The sequence below is a fragment of the Papio anubis genome, chromosome 2, assembly GCF_008728515.1.
Source record: "Papio anubis isolate 15944 chromosome 2, Panubis1.0, whole genome shotgun sequence".
NCBI lineage: Eukaryota > Metazoa > Chordata > Mammalia > Primates > Cercopithecidae > Papio > Papio anubis.
This window is the reverse complement of record NC_044977.1, coordinates 181,801,667-181,822,699: the sequence shown is the minus strand read 5'-3', so window position 1 is coordinate 181,822,699 and position 21,033 is coordinate 181,801,667. Positions and strand designations below refer to the sequence as shown.

The 21,033-nt window shown below is 36.4% G+C and overlaps 1 protein-coding gene across 42 annotated transcripts in view; it reads right to left on the bottom strand.

Annotated features, from left to right (window-relative positions):
- ARPP21 (cAMP regulated phosphoprotein 21) overlaps positions 1-21,033 on the bottom strand; it is a 156,707-nt gene that overhangs the window by 104,619 nt on the left and 31,055 nt on the right. For 34 of the 42 annotated variants that reach the window (XR_004182342.1, XR_004182343.1, XR_004182345.1 and 31 more), the window contains exons 2-7: positions 9,839-10,012; positions 7,941-8,107; positions 6,928-6,969; positions 6,061-6,150; positions 1,986-2,130; positions 485-563 (exon numbers count right to left, since the gene is read on the bottom strand). Coding sequence is in view for 34 of the 42 variants with exons in the window: in XM_017956018.2 (XP_017811507.1) it covers positions 485-563; positions 1,986-2,130; positions 6,061-6,150; positions 6,928-6,969; positions 7,941-8,069 (485 nt within the window). In the remaining 8 variants the exon portion in view is untranslated. The other 8 variants (XM_009201892.4, XM_031663859.1, XM_017956014.3 and 5 more) reach the window with 7 other exon arrangements.

Genomic DNA, 21,033 nt, shown 5'->3' with positions numbered 1-21,033 from the left:
CTTTGTGAAGTATATTGAAATATCTAAATTTTGTAGCCTTAATGTTAATTATGACATGCAAAGTACTAGGATCAAAAAACACATCAAATAAGTAGTATATTTCAAATAAATAGGAAACTGGAACAAATCAAAGGCCAAGTATTGACTGTAAATGAATACACAGCTGCATTAAAACATAATTGGCTTATTTGACAACAATAATTTTTATTCACTATTTTTCCCCCAGCCAGTATCTCTTTGTGATCCCAAAAGCAGAACTGTTAAACTACAATTTATTAATTGGGTAACTACCCAGTTACTAAGACTCTCCATAAAAAGTAAACATGCAAACCATTAGCAGAAAAAAAATGCAGGACATAGTTTAAGACATCAGGGAAGGTATCTGCATTTTACAATGGCTTTCTTAGAAGTGTTGGATTAATAACTTTGATTGTAATATTCTATTTGATCCTTCTAAAAATAAGAGGCTTATTTAATAATTTACCTGGAATTATTCTTTAATGTGTTAATCAGAAACTCGTGTAAGTCTATGCCTGTAGAATCCGTGTATTCTTGGCTGCAATCTGAAACAAACAGCAGGACGGAGTTGTCGGGAATGATGGTGGAAAGGTGGGGTGGAAAAGGTTTCCCCAACCTATCTTGCTTCCCCCCTGCTCAGATAAATTTTAGGTGAAGCTGTTGGTATAAAAATACATGTTTCAAAACTAGCAACCTGGCAATATAACATCAGGATGAAAATTAGATTCAGGGATTGAAAACACCCAAATAAATCCTGACTATGGGAAGATCCAAAAGTCATACAAGGGGAAGTGGGCACAGTCTGGGTATGGGGGAGAGGTGGAGTCAAATATCATGTGTTCATCCTGCATTGTAAATTGCAAGGGCACAAACCCCACATGACAGAACTCCTACCTAAGAGAGAGCTCTCAAGATTTGAGATCCCATGGAACCCTTTTTCTCTTAAAGAAAGCGGGAAAAAAAAAAAAAAAAAAAAAAAAAAGAATGTTCTCTAATGAGACTACCTATTAATCAGTACAAAACACAGGACACTAAATATTCCCAAGACTTTTACATATCCTACTGCTGTCCAAAGCTTAATTTCTAAAACTGTTTTAGAAACCTGAACTTCTTGACTGTCATATACACCTTGGATTTTAGATATTCCTCAGCAGAAAAAACAATTATAAGTAGATGTATGGTTATAGAACACATAACTGTTAGAGGCGGTTGTCATTCCTCAGTTGACCAGATGTTCTATTATTTCCCAGCTGCCCAGTTTGTTTGTTTGTTTGTTTAAGTCTACGGCAAGACTGTTTACTCATGGTAATCTTCATTTCAACTTAGTTTTGTTTTTGTACAATGGTATGGCAAAAATTTGGACCGTTTGGATTGTAGGTTTTCAGTTTGTAAAGGTATGACTTTTTCGGACAGTGATTTATTGAAGTAGAAGTGCGTATTTCTTAAATAAACATTATGTGATAGTAGATGCGTGCAGAGACTAAATTCTGTGCCAGATAAAATGTGAATCATGTATTACACTGACGTATACATCTGTACTTTGGGGACCATATCACTTATGAACTGAGAATTGCTAATCCACTCTCTGCCTTTTAAGATAAACATGAGAGTATCAAACTGGGTATCATTACTGTTCACCAATCCAAGTTAATCGATCCAAGAAACCTAAATTTAGGGAAGATTTATATTTATTCCTTGTACAAGCTTGTCACTGAAAACAGAAGATTAAAATGTGAATCCAAAGAAATATGTGATCCTAAAAATAACCTGTCTAGCAACACAAGTAATGACACTATAAACAGAAAGAAAATCAAGTTCACATTTTTTACACACACACAGATACGTACACGTATAGAATTATATGCAGGGTTTGGTGGGAGGTGAATATGCATTTGAAATCTAGAATATGTTCTGTGATTACGTGTGTGCCCAAATTGAGTAAGTTAAGGAAACATTTTCACATTCACCTTTTGATAACATTCTGATCTTGGGTTTTTCAGAGGTTTTATCTTTGTTTTTATCCTTTTCTTTTTCTCTTTCAGAGTCATCTTTCCTAGATTTATCCTCCTCTTGCAGGCTGGAAAAACTGGAAAGCTGTAAATGAATTGATTCCTGTTGGGGAAAAAATATAATAATTTAGGGCCAGGTTTAATAATCTCTGTCTGGCTCCCATTTTGCATAGAGGTTATGAAGTATAGAAAAATGAAAACCAGGTGCAGATTTTTTTTCTTAAATGGTAAAAATCAAACCTGTCAGAAAATTAATTGCCCTTTAAAATGACTTAATCTTCTGGAGTCAATGGGAGGTCATAAGGAACATCTAGTACTAAAACTTTGCCTCATGAATATTAACCTTAACCAAGCTGAATTCCTGTAGATCACAATACTTATTTTTTTTCTACAGGTTTATTTTTAAACACCTAGAAAAAATTTCTTTATTGGTAAGCTCGCATCACAGCCATTGTATTTAAAAAAAAAAAAAAAAAAGAAGGACTCTGTAGTTCTATTCTATAATTCCTTATAAGGGGAAATTGGCACAAAGACAGACATATACTAGGAATCATAATTACAAATAGAACAGACATAAAGAAAGCCTCTATTACCGAATTTGCAATAAAAACTCGATTCTAGACCCAGGTCAACAATGATTTCTACTACAATGAAAAGCAGACTACATAATTGCAGGAATTCTAGGCATAAACTTATTATAATTGTTTATAAATACCATTAATAAATCATTATAATGTATAGTTACAATAAGCATTGCCTTTTAGAAAAGGTAGGAAGTAAAATCATATTTTTCATAAATAATATATATTTAATATTATTTTATTTTAACATCAGTTAGTCCTTTCCAAAATATAATATTCTCTTGAAATGATGTTTGATATAAGATTGACCATTTATAGCATTGGGACTGGATCCATTTTTATTCTTATCTATTTTGCACTGAAAATAGATTATTTTGCATTAACTCACATGTATCAGCCATTTGATTGATAGTACGTTCACCGTTTTGAAGAAGAATAAGCCAAATCATGTTTTTCAGTTTTATGAAAAACCTATGCTATGATTAAAACTATGACAAATTAACCAACGTTAAGCCCACTTATTCTTATGTAAGAGATCATTTGATGGCAAAGCTTTCTTCCACTAGTGACATTAAAATTTATGATGTAGGAAAAAAATAATCCCAATGACTAATAATGTCTCTCACTGAAAATTAAACTAATGCTCACATGACATGTGACTAAATTGATGCTTGTACCCTCATAATTTGGGATTCTTAATGGTTCTCAGTAAACCTAGCCAAGCTAACAAACATAAAGAAAAGTTCTCCAAAGCTAAGATTCTTTTTTGGAAGGGGCTCCATTGTGAACTCCCTGTTTCACTATGCTTATAAAGTCACACAATATAAATGATGAAATAAAACATACTTTCATCATAGATATCTTAGCTGAGTTTTCCAACTTCAACATGTTTTCCCTGGGGATGTAAATATATAAATTTTGTAAAAACTGAGTGTAATTTGATTATAGAGTCATTTATTGCAGTTTGGGACAGAAATGTCTTCATATGCAAAGGTTCAGGCAGGTTCTAGGGATAGGATTTGCTTCTACTTGCTAAAGAAATCACTGGGACATTTCTGGTCCAGAAGACATGGCTGGGGTGGGGAAGATTCAGTTTGACAGTTAATCTTCAAGGGAAACTAAGGGCTCCCAGGCCATGAAGGTGATCTCATCGCTTCTTCAAAACTGACTGAAACATCCAGCCTCTGTATGTATGAATCTAAAATCATAGAGGGTTGGACATATATTATAAATGCATGAGCAGAGGCTAAAGAATATCCACCATAAAAAAATGTACAAATTGATGGCATGTGTTGACAAATGCTATACTCAGGAAAAAAATTATCTTTTCTATGCATATACGTTACGGTGTTGAAAGAACACACAAAAGTGCTATAGAGTTGGTAAAAAACAATCTGTTATTTTTTAATATTTTTATTGATATGCTCAATAATAAAATACAAGTGTTAATAAATACATTGGTACAGGATAAGTTTATATCCAACAACAGTAAAAGAGTGATTCAAGTTGCAGTAATACACTGATAGGTAAATAGTATAACATTAGAAAAGCAAAATTCCTTTAACTTAAGGACAGACTGAACCATCAGATATGGGTCTGAGATCAAGTAATACAGGTAGCAAGAGTTTTTCCCACACTGGAAAATGAAGGCAGTTTTCCAAATACTGTGGATTTACAAACATTGGGGAAGCGATACAATCCATACACTGTATACTTCTGCCAGTGTTCTCTGGGATTCAGTCCGCACATTTTGTAAGTGCCGGTGGTACCTAATGAAGGCATTGCATATAAACTCAAAAGTCTGTTTCTTTATTCTCTAAAAAGGTAGCACGGCCACTTGCTTATATGTGTGTGTCTGGATGTTTTCTATCAGCCCCCTGCTCCCACCACTCCTCAGCCAATCCAAAGAGAAGCTTGCAGGCTCTCATTCTCTCCTACAAAGCTAGTCTTGGTTTCTGAGCTTGGAACCAGCAGGAACAAAGCACCATTTACACCTTATTTCTCTGCACCAATTGTATGGAGACACTAGACTTAGGTCCAGAGTGGGCACTATGATACAGATGATCCCTTAAAAAATTTCCTCCTGGTACCTTTTCAAATGGGACAAAAAGCAGATTAAGTCTATAAAGGCTGTCCTTCTCTGCCTGGCATTAGGAGTGGGGGACAACTGGGGCATTACTTCTTACAGGGTCTGTCATTCTGCAGAGTTAACATATATTGTGTGCGGTACATTACAAGCCATCAATCAACATTTAATAATATAAGCCATGATATTCACATTATTCTCCCTTTTCAATCTCCATTAAAAATAGAAGCACAAATAAAATGCTGAAAGAAAGCCACACGTTTCTCAGAGCCCAAGTAAAATAAAGCATGTGTACGAAACACAGTAATGGCCACTGAAAGATAGCCTGTCCATGCCTTATGACATGAGTGGCGTGTTGAGAAAATGATGCTAGAAAAAAAAAACACACATTCTTAGGACAAAATCTATTAGGAATTTATTTTTGGTCCTTTTAAAGAAAGTGCTCTCAATGCTCTCTGTTTCCATGAGGGGAATTCAGAGTATTTCAATTAAAGTAAAAAGAAAAAAGCAAAACCAAACCAAACAAAAATAATGATATCTTAATCAATTTTTCCCTCCCCTGGGCTCAGGTAAACCATTTTACTTTTGTCTTGACTGCTCCCAGCCTCTGATAAAATAAGTACAATTTCAGCAGCAAGACCATTTTTTATAAAAGCTAATATGATGCCTAAAAGGCAAACAAAAATAAGTATGATGTGAAGTTTCCCATTTTGTCATGAAATAATTTTGTTGAAATTTAAATTTTTATAACCTACTAATCTTGCTGTAAGGAGCAAAAATAAGGGTAAAAATATGCAGTGATAGATTAATAATATTAAAGTCACCATCAGCTCAGATTCATTTCTGGACAACTTTTGCAGTATTGAGAAATCTCCACCAAAGGCCATAAAAGTATTTCTCCAAAGTTCAATGCACCTTATTCACTATTTCCTAAGTTTCATATGAACCAACAATTGTATTTCTTATAGGCAAGTGCATTTTGGGGAGCTGAGAGGTAAGACATCTCCAACAAGGAAGGAGAGAGGATACTTGGGATTATATTTGGTTCAGCCTTATCAAAAGAGAGCCTTTGAGGAAATTCAGCACTACTGTGCCTACTTTTTATTTAACTTTTAATCTAAATTCTTTTGAATTCCTTTCCATTTGCAGTTTTCAGAGAGTCTGGAAAAAAACAAATGTAATACTCTGTGACAAACCATTAAACTATTTTAGAATGTTGAATAAGCAAGGGATGAAGCCAAAAAATGAATTATTTTCTTCAATTATATTTTTCTCCCCCAAAACACTGTTTAACACCAAATTAAGAGTCATGCACACAAAGGTGGATCCCGTTCATGCAATTAATGATAATGACAAGGGGATATACCTGATCCTGAAGACTTTCACCTCCTGGTCTGGCAGAAGATTCCTCACAGACAGCAAGACTGCGAGTCAGTTTACCTTTTCCTGCTCCTGACTAGGAGGGGGGAAAGAAAAGGGAAGGAAAGGAAAATAAAGGAAACAAACAGGAAACATTCTCATACTGCCAAATCATCTCCACATTTACATGACTTCCCCAAATGAGATTTTTAAAACCAAACTTCAAGTCTGCCAATCAGTACTGTCTACACTGGCTCTAAGCATCATACCTCTATATTGATGGGGATGGAAGTAAAGAGGAATGTGAACAGATAAATTAAAAAAATACTTTTAGTAAATTGTGTGCGTCACATTGGGAACATATGAAGAATGAATTGCTGCCATTTCCTGAAAATATCAGGAGGAAAAAATGACAAAATTAATTTCTACTAAAACTAAGTTTGCAGGAGATTTGACTGAGAAGATAGTTAAAAGGATGAAGAGTATGTACTAAACAGCAGTATCTGTTTACTTCAAGGCAGAAATCAAGTAGTGAGAATAAAACATCTACTCTAAATTTTGTTTAAAATAAAAACAAAACAAGTGGTCGTTTGTTTTGTAAAGTACTGTCAAATCTCTACGTGCGAAAACAGGATCAAATACATACATTTACAGGTATTTGAACACTACATCCTCTAATTAAAATATACAGTGCCAGAAAGTAAGACATGCATAAACCCAATCCCATCAGAAACAGCCAGCACCAGTACAACCAGGATCCCCCACAATATCTGGACACAATCATCTGAACTGCTGGCAAATCTTTTAACTCTGATATAAAATAGGCAATTTATACTCATGATATCAGGTCTACTTAGAATATTAAGGAGCCTACCTTGGATTTTCTTCTTTCTTGATTCTGAGCCTCCAGCCGCCTCTGTATGTTGTATGTTGGAAAGAAAATAAAACAAAATAAAATAAAACAAACAAAAACAAACAGTAAACCAACAACCAAGAGAGAGAGAAAGAAAGAGAGAAAAATGTCACTACTGGCTACAGTAGAGAAGTCAATAATAATAGCAACAGAACATCACAAACATTAGGGAGGACTCCTCCTTCCCTAGCTTTAAAAATCTTTTGACTAACTTTTAGCTCTTTTCTCTTTATAGCAACTATTGGAAAGGGGAAAAGGAAAAGCCAGCTTTGAAGTCTTTTGGCCATCATGCAGTTATCTGCCTTTGTTAACTGTTGGTGTATAAAGAGTTAACACTTCTGTAGTTTAGTTAAAAGAAAATCAGTACTTCCAAGCTTTTTGTAAGTGCAGTTTGCTTTCCTTCTACCAAATCTCTTTCCCTTGTAAACCACGATGTGTTTCACAACACTTTTTCGTTTCCTTTAATCACTCCCAGTCTTTCTTCCTCCTTCTAGTATTCTCTCTTTGGCTGGGAATTCTAGGGTTTAGCTTGTTTGCTAATAAGATTTGAGCCTTAGCATGCCCACGAAAGTCAAAGGAACACCTGCCTTTGATTTTTCTTAGTTTACCATAAATTGAGTCTTCATCCTTCCACAGAATAGCAAATTCATTTTTAAAACTCAGCTAGTCTAAAGCTGCCTTGGGAGAAGCCCTCCATGTACACCTTGAGGTGTTCTGGAAATTGGTAAGGGGATGCTGTGTGCAAATTCAGAAAATAAATACTTTCCTATGACTTTTTCCCCACAAAACACATTTTAGAGCATGGTTGGGTTAGGACAAAAAGTGACAAAAATCAAAAAAGTAGGAGACTAGCATTTCCTAATGATACAACTAGTGAAACTCTTTAAAAAATAAATCTTTAAAGTATTCTGAAAATAAAAGAAGGGATCTGCACACAGTTGTATGAGAGTCAGGGTCTCTTCATGCTCACTCACCTGAAGTTCCAGTTTCTCCTCTTCATCCAGACTTTCTGATTTAACAATGCCATTCTCTGGAGTAGCCGTCTCCTGCTCAGTCCCTCCTTCCTCTGCTATCGCCTGATTCAGGTCTCCTTGCTCAGACATTCTCCCAGGTGCAAATTAAAATAACAAGATTTTATGCCCTAGAAGGTTAAGATATCAGAAAATAAAGTCAGTGTAAGGTATTTACTATCATTCTTTAGATATTTCATTTCTCCTTTCATATTCAAATCCAAATGAGCAATTTTGAGAATTTTATACAAAAGGGGGAAAAATAAGGTGAAATCAAGTACCCAAGGCATGCACAAGAGGCAGATACAGTTGTCCCATCCACACCCCCTTTCTACACACTTGTGAATACACCTTGCCATCAAAATGGGTCAACAAATCTTAGAGACACCTAACTCCCACACAACTACCAGTCCCCGATTCTCCACTAGAATAGAAGCAACAAAAGAGGATATTTCTCCAACTTTTGAAAAAATGACCCTCGACTTCTGACTCAAGATGTGGTATTGATGTTCTGCAGCATCTCTAAGATGACTGAAAAATTATTTGCAGGTTCCAAACATAGACATGCTTCCCTAGATATAAGGAATACGGTAGTCTGCAAGGGCAAAAAATCTATTGAAAAGGTAACAATTCAACATAAATATGGTATCTAATTTTGGCAATAAACCTTTCAGGGTCAACATTTCCAGGTTTCGAACTGACAGCTACGTTATTAAAAACGTAAGCCCTCTCCCAAGCTCCTGTCCGTTGCTGGTGCGACAAGATCCTGTGGAAGGGAGTCTTTGGCAGGCAGCTCTAATGAAGCTATCCCAACTAAACTCTACTTCTCCATGCTCACAATAGACTACAGACACTGGAAATGGCTTTTCAGAGTTAAAATCTGTTATTATTTTTTTTCTCCCTACCTTTATAAAACCCCTGACACTTCCCCTTCTGATGTGCTGTCAAATGAGGCTCATGAATAATTTAGCATTTACTTCCTCCTCACTTTTTTTAAGCTGTGAGAAAAATAGAAAGAAAAAAAAAAGAAGAAAGAGAAGGAGGGAGGAGGAGGAGGAAGGAGGAGGAGGAAAGAGAGAAGAAGAAGAAAGAAAAGACAAAGAAGAAGGAGGAGAGAGAGGCGCTGTAGCTTAGAAAGTTAGTTCTTTAACAAAAAATTCCCAAGCAATGACTGTCCCATTCCCAGTCATTACAATGGTAATTATTATTGGACAAATAAGAGTTTTAATATGTTTCTTTGAGAGTGTTCAATTACCATTTACTAATTCAGTAACTTTATTTCCAACTAAAAATAGGAAGCGTGAGAAAAATCTAAACCACAGAAATTTCGCTAAAATCTACCATGACAAAACAGATGGTATCTAATGATATCTTTAAAATACACAGGCTTATTCGGCAAAGGATTGTGGGAATGTAAAAGGAAGTTTTCCAACAGGATGGTAGCTTGAGTCTGTAAAGTGACTAGTAAGCAATGCATTCAGGTTTTGGGAGGTTTTAGGATATTTCATCCAGTGCATTCTGACGGATTTCTTATATTTCAGTGACACTCAGTATGTGTGGTTAATGAAATAAAAAGTTCCATTTTCCACTGGCAAACAGCTTGTTTCTCAGTGCATTGGGTAGTGGACTTCTGTTGTCCTAACTCATTTTTCAGAGCATTTAAGTAAAAAACAGACCGTGACCAGATTTAAAATGGAGTGAACAAATTGAGCTGTAATTCTCCAAACTACAAGCCAAATGAGTCTCTGATACAGATCCTGTCATGGTCACATTCAGTGAACTGCTGGATACAAGCAGGCACATTTATATAATAATAAATCTAAAATACAGATGAGATGACAGCCAGACAACAAGACCTTTACCTTTCGTGCAGAATTCCTGCTGTAGGTCTTGGCGACTTACTAGCGGCTTCTGTCGTTCTACGCCAGGAAAATCCACACAAGTGATCAGAGACAACTGGAGTCCCATGTCCCCATTAACAGTTCGGAATGCCCATCTCCATGCGATTCCCTTACACAGTGTGACACATCGTCAACCTGAAAAAAGATGAAAAGTAAATAATAATAATTGCAATAATCATGGTAGGGTGAAGGATCAAATAAATAAGACGGTGTTTCTAACACTAATGACCAGCTTCCAGCAAATCACGTTCACAGCTTGATCCAGCTCCACCTGTCTCAAACTGCCTGCTTCTTCTCTAATGAAGGCTACAGCCGGCTGTTCAAGTCAGAACGGCACCCACGCAAGGAGCTAAAATTAACAATTGCATTATGCACCGAAGATTACTCACTTCAATTTTAACCTTTTTTAGTGAAATCTCGCACTTTGTATTAAAAAAAATAATAAAAAAAAAAAAACAAGCTTGTGTGTTTGCCCCAATGAGAATCAGGATCACCTATGAGCAAAAGTTTTGCCTCCTTTTTCTAACCAAAGCCTTTATCTTAATTATAGATTATATTATATATTTTAATGCTGTAGTTTCTCTCTTTACGAAAGTTACCTGAATAAAGTGCACTGAAAGGTTTTGATTAAATGAAACATTCTCTATGAAAGTTAAAAAAAAAAAAAAAGAAAGAAAGAAGAAAACTTTTATAATGGCATGGCTGAGAAAGCTCTTTTCTCTCCACTTATAGTTTGGGAAGAAGAATGCCTAATATTCTTGTTGCAGGGTGAACACAATCTATCCACAGCCCTCCCTCCCCATCGGGATTGCCACTGCCAGCTGGGCATTCTGTTTGACAGCGAAGAAACACTGACAGAGGGATTCAACAGATTTGCAAACTTCAAGCCTGTTGAAAACAATCCATGCTATAATGTGCACTTTCTCTTTCTCACAACTCCTACAGGAGCAGCGGCAAAGACAGCTTGAATGCAAACACAGAGACGGGCTCCTAATAATATTTGCCCAAATCAAGCTGCATCTCTTCCTTTTCCCTATAACTCTACTCTGGTGCACGACGGCTACATCCAACAGCATGCACACCTCTTCGAACATATGCCTGTCTATGAAAACACTAAATGCATCCCAGTTATTTAGTTTGAAGGTTAGAAACCTCTCCCTCCTCCTTGCTACCCTCTTCTCCCAAGTTTAAATGAGCACAGCTGGTTCCTTACAGGATTTTACTGTGGCTATATTAATAACATATTGGGTTACAAAGCCATTTGTTGTGCAAAGGGAAAACAACTGTTGAAAATTCAATCACTTGTACAGTCAATAGTTTCTGGATTTATTCATGTTTTATGAAGATGGATGATCAGACTTTAAACTATGTTTCTTTCATTTTTGGAAATTATATGGCTTTTGAGAGCTAGACATGCATTTACGACAAAACTGGATTGCTAATCAATAGTAATTTTAATTTTTCAATTTTGATCAGTTTCACCATAGCTACTATAACTAATAATATTAAATAGAAATCATCATGTTTTAAAAATTAGAATCTATTTCACTAAGAAGCCTGTTATCTAATATGTCTTAGCGTAAGCGTCAGTGATGGTTATGAAATGCATTCTGGATTCTGTTTTACTTTTCCCAAGTTGAATGAAGTTCCCAAGGATCACGGCAACTCTTTTGATTTCTCTTTAAGACCCTCATATTTGTACAGTTCACTCAGCAGGTGAACAGCAATGTAATTTCCAAAACTAAGTCTTAGATGCATTATTCCAGCCTCAGTAGGAGGATGCAAGATATAATTCTTTCCAGGAAGAGAGAAAGAACAAACTGATATTCACATAACTAACTCAAAGCGGGGACAGCCTGGATATATGTGTGTGCGTAATTACCAGGACACGTTTTGAAATAGCACCAAGCTCTAAAGTCAGTGAGGTATTATTCTTGCATGCCTGAATCATAAAGTCATCATCTACCAAGATAAAAGAGAATATGGGCATATGGGAATGAGCAGAGAGGAACATATGGATCACAAATATTTTTGTAACTGATTAAAATTGTTCTCTTTGCTGAGAAAGCAGTGCCAGGAAATCAACCCTACTTCAGCTTTCTGTTCACCAAACTAACCGGACTCTTCCACTGCCATTTAATCTTGATCTGTTTCAATTTCTTTCATTTCTGCAAATAATCCAAACTATTTTTAACAAATATCTTTTCTTCAATATTTAGCTAATAAATACTCTGGCCAAATTTCAACTGCCACAGTTTGAAGGATGGAAGGAGAAAGACGAGACTATATACAAATGCACAAAATAAAAGTTACTGTAGCTTTACTTTTAGTGGAAATACTATTTTAAACATAATTTTGTGGTTAGCATTTAGTAAATGCTGTCAATAGTTTGCAAATTAAGCTACAGAAAATTAATCAACAATGCTGTAAACTATTTACCATGAAGATAGTAAGTAAAATAATTGCTATCTCGCTTTATATTCATACTGTTTCTTATTTCTTTAGTTTACTTTAGAGTTGAACACTGTAATGATTTGGATTGTGGATTTGAGCAAGAAAGGAAGAGAGAAGAAAGGCAAAATGAAAGCACCAAATATGCTGTCTTTTATCATCACTGTCAAAATAGATAGGTGCTCTGTGTGTGTGTGTGTGTGTGTTGTGTGTGTATTAATCACTGTGCTGCCAATTGGGAAAGAAAGGTCAGATTTGATTCAAATTTCAGCAATAATTTAGTTCACCAATGAAAGGGAAATTAAAGTTAAATTTTTATCAATAAGTTGGGAGTGTCACTGTATTAGTCACTTTCTTCACAATACTTTTGCTAAAAAATTAACAAGAGAAAGACTAATATTAACCCAAATTAGCATGGGTACTTTATGATGAAACAACACAGTCAAGATTTACTTATTGAAATTGAAATGTTTTGCCAATATGCACTGCTGCTGCTGCTTCTTTTTTTTTTTTTTTTTTTTTGAGACGGAGTCTTGCTCTGTCGCCCAGGCTAGAGTGCAGTGGCCGGATCTCAGCTCACTGCAAGCTCCGCCTCCCGGGTTCACCTCATTCTCCTGCCTCAGCTTCCTGAGTAGCTGGGACTACAGGCGCCCGCCACCACGCCCGGCTAGGTTTTTGTATTTTTTAGTAGAGACGGGGTTTCACCGGGTTAGCCAGGATGATCTCGATCTCCTGACCTTGCGATCCGCCCGTCTCGGCCTCCCAAAGTGCTGGGATTACAGGCTTGAGCAACCGCGCCCGGCCTGCTGCTTCTTTTTAAGCTGGGCATGGTTCTGTAAATGAAAGCCACTTGTATATTGGGGTGGTTATTGATTTATCAAATTGTCACATAAGACATATAAATATTGCAATACTATATAAGCCAAGCATATAACCCATTCTCAAAACAACTATTCTGTTAAAGTTTAAGAAAGATTTTGAACCTTTAAAATTAAGTTTAAAGCAAGAAAAAAAAGTAATTGGGATGTAATCATTTCAAAAATAAGAACAACAATGCCATGAATAGAACATACATACTAATATCTTTAGCAAGTCTGAAATTTTCCCAAGGTGACCAAAAATATCAATGAGAAATTTTCACACTAATTACCCTCCCAAAATGTAATCGTTCAGCAGTGTATAAGAAACACTCAACCAGGAGCTTTACCCTTTAATTAAACTCTTTATGGTCAACCTCATGTGCAGGCATTCTGTAAGGTTCTTGAGCCATCATGAAAATGCAAAAATTGCCAGAAAACTATTTTATTGGAAGAACAGAGGGGGACATTTAAGAAAAAATGGTTAAGATTTTGGGGAATATAAATGTTTTAAGGAATATCCTTGCTTAAGCTTTAACCTAAGAGCCTGACACTTTATAAACACGTAGAAGGTTATATATAGGATCTCACATTTCCTTTTTTAACTGTGGTAACCTGGATCAAACATAACCAAGATCAACATTTAGCAGAATGCCAAAAGTGGAAGGAACTCATGCCAAAGCTCTGCACAGGAGTAGCACCATAATAATCATGAACGCCATAATGATCATGAACGCCATTAAAACTAAGGAAGGTCTGTTGTCAATAAAAACATCTGAAGAAAGCCCTTGTGCCAGTGTTTTATTTCTTTATTTGTATAGCAAGTCTTTACTAATCTTCTACTCTGAGCAAGAATGTTCTACACTGTGACATGTTATTCAGGTGAACTAACACAATCTCACATTAAAAAATTTTTTTTCTTCCTGAATATAAATTTAAAAATAAGCAAATTAATATACACACACCCAGATCAAAGGCAGAAAATCATACTATAAGATGGGAAATTGGAATTCTGCTTTACAAAATTTCCTCTGACATATTGATGAATTGATGACACATATGTATACAGACTAGTTCTTTGGATGTAACATTCCATGGTCAGTACTTGACTCACACCGGTACCAATTAAATGCTATCATCATCATCATCATCATCATCATCATCTTAGCAGTACCTGGTGACATACATTGCTATTTATGTATCCAATGTGGACACAGCAAGAATAAAAAGGTTAGAGAAAATACAATGTTCAGAGAACACCTGCACCTCCACCAGAATCAATGCATGTACAGCCAATGTGCTTTCGCCAACAAAGGGTAACAGACATCATACTTCACTGAAAAAGACAACTCTATAATTTTTTTTCCCAAAGCTTACCCTGGATATGGTCCTGCTACAATACAAACATCAGGATGTCAATAATCTGAATGAGAGAGCTGGATGGAATGCAATAGCTGATGGGCAGCCTTGTCACAAGACTGGCCCAGTTTGTGCATATTTTTGCTACAGATAAGAAGGGATTTTTGACCAAAATCAATGTCACAGAGAATGAAGCCAACGGCTCTGCTTCCGTGTTAGAAAATAAGCCAAGAATCTGCCAGCATCAAGGTTAGTTTTAGTTTGAGTGTGTGACCACTGAGACCAGTCCAAAGATTTTTAAATGGCCTAAACTTCCATAACCCATACAGACAAATCGCCACCTTACATTTCCAACATCATTCTATTAAGAGTCTGGCATAATTTATCCATATGCAAGGTGGTGTCATCAACCTCCAGCATGATGCAAACTTAAAAAAAAAAAAAAAAAAGTGCAAATACCCAGAAAACCACAGAGCTGCAAAGAAGCTTGAAATTAGTCTAACTGACATTAAATTCAATGACTCGGACAAGATCTAGAACCAGACTTATCTACAAGCAGAGTTGGTTCAGGAAACATAGTCATTTTGACTGGATGTCAGAGCTCTTTTCAATAACCTGTGTTCCTCTAGTGATGGTTCTATTAGAAATAAAGGGCAAGTTTACCTAATCTATGCAATTAATTCCCAGTACGTCGCAAGAGAGACCCACACATTGTTTTTCACTGTCTTTTCTCCTTGTGAACAAGCCTACAAATACTGCACAGAAATGACCTGAACATATCATCTGATGATGGTATGTGTATCTCTTTCTTGGATTTATCCCCCAAATCACATGGACACATTTGGGTTTCTAAATCTTATGCTCAGTTTCTCTTTTTGAAAATCCTTAACGCCCATTTTTCATAGCTATCAGAATGCCCAATTTCCTCCTTCCACACCTACAATTCATAGTGCCCAACTTTCCAAAAGCCGCACAGAAAATTACACGCCTGCATTATTCCCAGATAAAGTGTACCCAGGTTTTGTAGGTAGGAATGATAATTTTTTAATGTGGAACAACTAATTATAATCCATACTGGTGCTGAAACATGGGTAACATTTCAAAAAGACTGTCTCCTTAATCTTTAAGCAACAAGCCAGGATCTCGGACTTGAGCAATAGCCTCATCATTCCTAGTGTAACTGAAACAAATTTCCCAGGTACGTAAATAATTCTGTTGGGATCTTGTGGATAATGATACCATATAACTTTGCTAAGGCAAAAATGTTCTTAAGTAGTCAGATCTTCCAGGAATTTCAGTGAGTTACACACTTACCCTAGATATTTCTCTCGGTATCACTGTTCTGTGATCTCCTATATCAAGCAGTACTATTTCAGGGATGAGAAGTGGAAATGATCCTCTGAAATGATGATACTCTTGTTTGGGCATTATTAATCTAACTGGTACTGGAAATTCTGCATTCTACATTCAGTTCAATTCAATTTAATAAAATATTTAAAAGTTTCTTCTTTATCTGGATGTCAAGAAAACAATTCATTATTTATTTTCAGTTATTTCTATTGGAGACACTCTCTAATGAAACAATAATTTTTCATAAAGTGCATATCTCCAATTCTGGCTTAAAGGATTCAAAAATATAAAATTCAACACAAAGAAAAAAGGCATTTTTAATAAGTGGGGAGAAATATTAATTTTAATAGTAATCATTATATCTGACATGAACTCTTTTCTTCTTCATTCCTACAAGATGTGAAAGAAGCATCTGTCATTTCAAAAACAATGAAATAACAAATGTGATGCAGTTAGAGGTGCCAAAATGGGAGCTAAGTGTTTGAGTTATTAAAACCTTTCTCAAAGAAAGTAAAAAGGAAGAGACATTTAGGTAAAATGAATAAAAGCAAATAAAAATTGCTAAGTTGTTATTTTGTCTGATTTTTGAAATGTCTATAAAAGTCATGTTTACTCCTATATGTACATTAGGGAAAATAAAATGTTTCCATTGCTATGACATCTTTATTTTATGTCAATACTTTGTATTTGGTACCATAAATGACTATTTCATGCCTTAATATTACCTTTTCAGATTTATTATTATCAAAATCATCACTCCCAAACTTTTTAAAAAGGAATCAACATAGAAGTTTAAATTGCCCATCTATGACCTCAGCTCCCTCCCTAACAGCAAAATGAATGAAAGGATTTTCTAAGGGCGCAAAAGAATGAAAGGGGGCAGGTCCCCAAAATTAAAAGCCAAAATGTGAGCATAAAGGATCTATGATCCCAGAAGCTATGGTCACAGGAGGTGTACTCCACTTCCAAAAGGGAGGGAGAGAGGGCAGAGAGAGATTAGCAGAAACGGATGTATGCTGCCATCCTAAGTATAGCTTGTGGAATTTCAGAAGACACAGGAACAAAGGGAGTTTCCAGTTATGTAGGGCAGCTCTGAGTTATAGCTTTGTGTTAACCTCTTAATAGCATTCTCTTTCTACAAGATTCAACCACCACACCAGTGAAACAACTACATTTTATTGAGTACTACACGGGTATTTTTTGACTGAGTTTTCTACATACATTATTACATCTATTAATAATTCTACACAGATAATTACATATATTATTACAACTGCCTTTTACTGAGTACTACAGGAGTAATTTTTGACTGAGTTTGCTGCACAGATTATTACATCTTATCCTCACATCATATACATTTATTCATTGCTAGCCTACAGCAGGGAAGACAGCAAACTCTCTGCCTGTCCTATCTCTTTAGTGTTAAGTTGGCTGGCTGATGGCTTGTTCAATCACTGGATTCCCCAGGTCTTAGAAAAAGCAGATGAATCATTCCTTAACAAAGCTCAAAATTTGAACCAAGTAGTAAAAAGATTATCTTCCCACTATTATGTAAACTCCACAATCATGGGGGTTTTGCCTATTTTGTGTACCTCTATATTAACCCCAATACTAAGAATAGTGCCTGGCACATAGTAGGATTTGTTGACTCAGTGAATGAAAAGAGGCTTAAAGCCCTACCTGGATTCTAATCAGTAATGGCTGTGTGACCTTGCTGTGCATCCTCCACCTGACGGCCAAGATATCTAATCATGCAAAGACCTATGAAAACTAATGTGGCAATAACGTTTTTTCTTAAACTAAACCAACAGTCACTAGAAGGTACCTGAAAGTAAAACCAGGACACGTTTCTGGATGTTTGGATCTCATGAAGGTTTTGGTCTGGCTAAGCTCTGTGATAGTGGGCCAATCCATTCAAAGAGAGCTAGGCATATTTACTGATCTCCTACTGTGCACAATATTTTGTGGCCTTCTGGATAGAATACCGGGGAAAGGAAAGAGATGGCGCTTGCTGGGAAGCAGCTATGAAATTAATTATAGAAGTCAGCAGACAAAGGGATTTGAGAGCAAAGCAACCCAGAGGACTGAAGCATGTAATAAACACATATTCCACTGCTGACATTAAACTTAGGGGTTTCTCAATGTCTTCTTGAAAGCTAATTTTGAAAATCTATCTTAAGGAAACTAAAGAATGTAAGTAAGGAAAAATAGAGACAAACGAAAAGATATTCTCATTAAAGACAAAAGGAGAGTGTTGAAACTTTGAACTGATGATGCACATGCGGATGAGTTTCTTCAGGCTCTTGGTGCTTTCTGCATTCTTCTGAGAAAATGATGGCATCATTAATTGCATGATTGATCATGATTAAACTGGCCAAACATCTAGGCCTCACTTATATTGCCAGGTGACAAAAAAACTAGATGAAAGCAATGTCTTTTCTTTCTTTCACACTTGACTTCTTTCAGTGTTGCATGAGGTTTCCTCCGAGTGGTTACTCTAACAGGTTCCTCATCGAAGTGTCATTTCTCCCCTTAAGAAGAAGTGCCACACAGGTGCAATGGTGTTCCCATTACAAAGTGGAAGATAATCTATTCTCATCACATGTGCCTGCTCTGCCTCTTCTTAAATGCTGAGGTCTTTTGTTTTTTCTCCCTGTTTTGTTTCTTCCTTTCTCTACACTTCCTAATACAGTGTTACATAACATTACATACTAACACCACTGAAAACAGTCATGAAAACAAAAAAGTGCTGTGTTGAGATCAACGTATTTGCTAGAAAAAATGTAAGTGTTCAAGAAATAATTCTGACTCTCCCCAGACTTTCTGAAAATAGGTGAACTTGAAATATAAAATAATTCATTTGACATTGGCATTTATTTTGGTAGCAACATTGTGTTGGAATTTTTCCTCACCACGGTTAAATATCTTTTGATGTGTTTAAATGGAAAATGCAAGAGATTAACAACCAAACTACCTGAGAATGGGTGTGAATGTAGTGCAGAAAAAGGGTCCATATTCAGGACCTCAAGTGCTGAAGAAAGTGTTGCAGAAGTGTTTCATCTGATGTCTCTTTCCCTAGGAGACAAGGAAAGCAGCCAGGAGAGTGAAAGGAGCTATGTGCCTTCGGAGAGAGGACTTACAGAGACTCTGGTACAACAAATGTACGGTATATGAAAATAAATATACAAAAGAGTGTCTCAAAGCCTTTATTTCTAAGCCATCAAGGGTGTGACTTGTGTTTGGGGCCATGCTTTAAACACTAGCATTTTGAATAAATGTTCCAGATGAAGAATGCCGTCCATAGACTCTAAGTTCCTTGGACAGAGACAGCCCTCAGGCCAGCGTGTCTTCCAACTGTTGTTTAGTGCAGAGCAGGAGCACTATTGATACCAGCTTGCTGAAAGGATAAATGAATACATTCCTGGGAGGAAAACATTTTCAGGAACCTTACAACACATTGATGCAGCAGAATCTGCGGTTCTTTTTTTTTCAGTGTGTCCACGGCTTAGCCAGAAGGTACGTTCCCACTTAAACCATCTCAATTGGTGTGTGTTTGTTTGTGTCAGGCACAGGCAGCACTCAGGCTCTGGGGCCATCTGTGGCAATGCTGATTGGACTCCAGATGCCCTGTTTGACAATAACCGAAAGAGACCATGTGGTTGGTCATTTGTAAGAGAAGGGCTGCAGTTCGAGGTTGGCCTGCCTATCATCATTGAATGTGAGAATACGATCACATGAACATGCTCTACCCGAAAAGGCTGGCATGGCCCGATGATGTCAACCTCCCCGTAACCCCTGCCTGCTGTAAGCCTGACTTTATCTGATGGTCCTTTTTTTTTTTCTTTTTAAACAAAACATTCTTCTTTGAAGGAGAAGTGAAAGAGTCAGTTACATTCAAGACTAAAACCATTTTCAGGTGAACATCTTCTGCATGATGGACTCTCCTACTTGGGCATTCCCTGCACAAACCTGACAATAAGACCCTTCAATCCTAGCAAGCCAGAGTCAAAGAAATTGGGTGTTTGCTTTTTGTAATCTTCATATTTCAAAATATTTAATACTTTTCAATGATCTTATAAAAAATAAATGCTGGTATAATCTCTGTGAATTATTAGAACCTGCTATCATTACCTGTTACTAAAGAAAGAGGAAAAAGCAGATTCTTAAACCATACCAAATGAAGGAACTGGCAGAAACTATTGATATTTGGGAGGGACACGGTCCATCTGAACTCATGAAGAAAAAGGGTTAAATTGTGCTCAGAAACTCCCTGGGGTCTCCTGATGATGAAGTTGAAGATTTGGGGATTTTATTCATGGATTCTACAATGCCTAAGCTAAGTGCCTGGAAGGGGTAATTAGTTTTGTACATGGTTGTTATGGGCACACAAAATAGTCTTAAAGTGTACTTTACAGACACTTCAGTAGAAGAAAACTGTTGGTGCACATAGTGCAAATTGACATTTCAGAAAGGAAGACGTGAAGTTAACCCACCCTCTTGGGTGTCTCTAATGTTTAACCTTGCACTTGAAAAAAAAGTGGGATGTGGCATTCCTATGACAAATGGAACAATCTGATTCCTGAAAGGGAGGCTGAAAATCTGGCATTACACAAAAGAATGGAAACATAACAAAGTGTGGTTTTGAATGTTTACAAGAGTGTACATCCAAACTACGGATGTGGAATTGCCAGGGTAAAATTTTCCAGCAAAGAATCAAAATTATGATTTGATATATCACAGAAATGAACTGTCTGTCTATCTCATGTAATATGAAATACTCAGCTTCTGAGCTGTGGGCTTATTTGTGAAACCTTCAAGATTTTAAACATAGGTAAGAAAGGAGAAGCCAGTAGTTGCATTTGTAACATATAGCAAGGTACTGCCAGAAGTGGAATCTTGTTTTGTTGAACGGTCTCCTTAATAAAGTCTAAGGCCTACAATTTGGGAAAAATCTTATGCACTGGGAGAAATTATTACCTTTCTTTACTCATAATGATAATTAGGAAGGAAGGAAGGAAGGAAGGAAGGAAGGAAGGAAGGCCGGCTGGCCCAACTGTCAAAAACTCTCCTGCAAATATATGAAAGTAGAATATGAAATATTTGGAGGAATGTATTAATATGATGAACATTGCAGCAAAA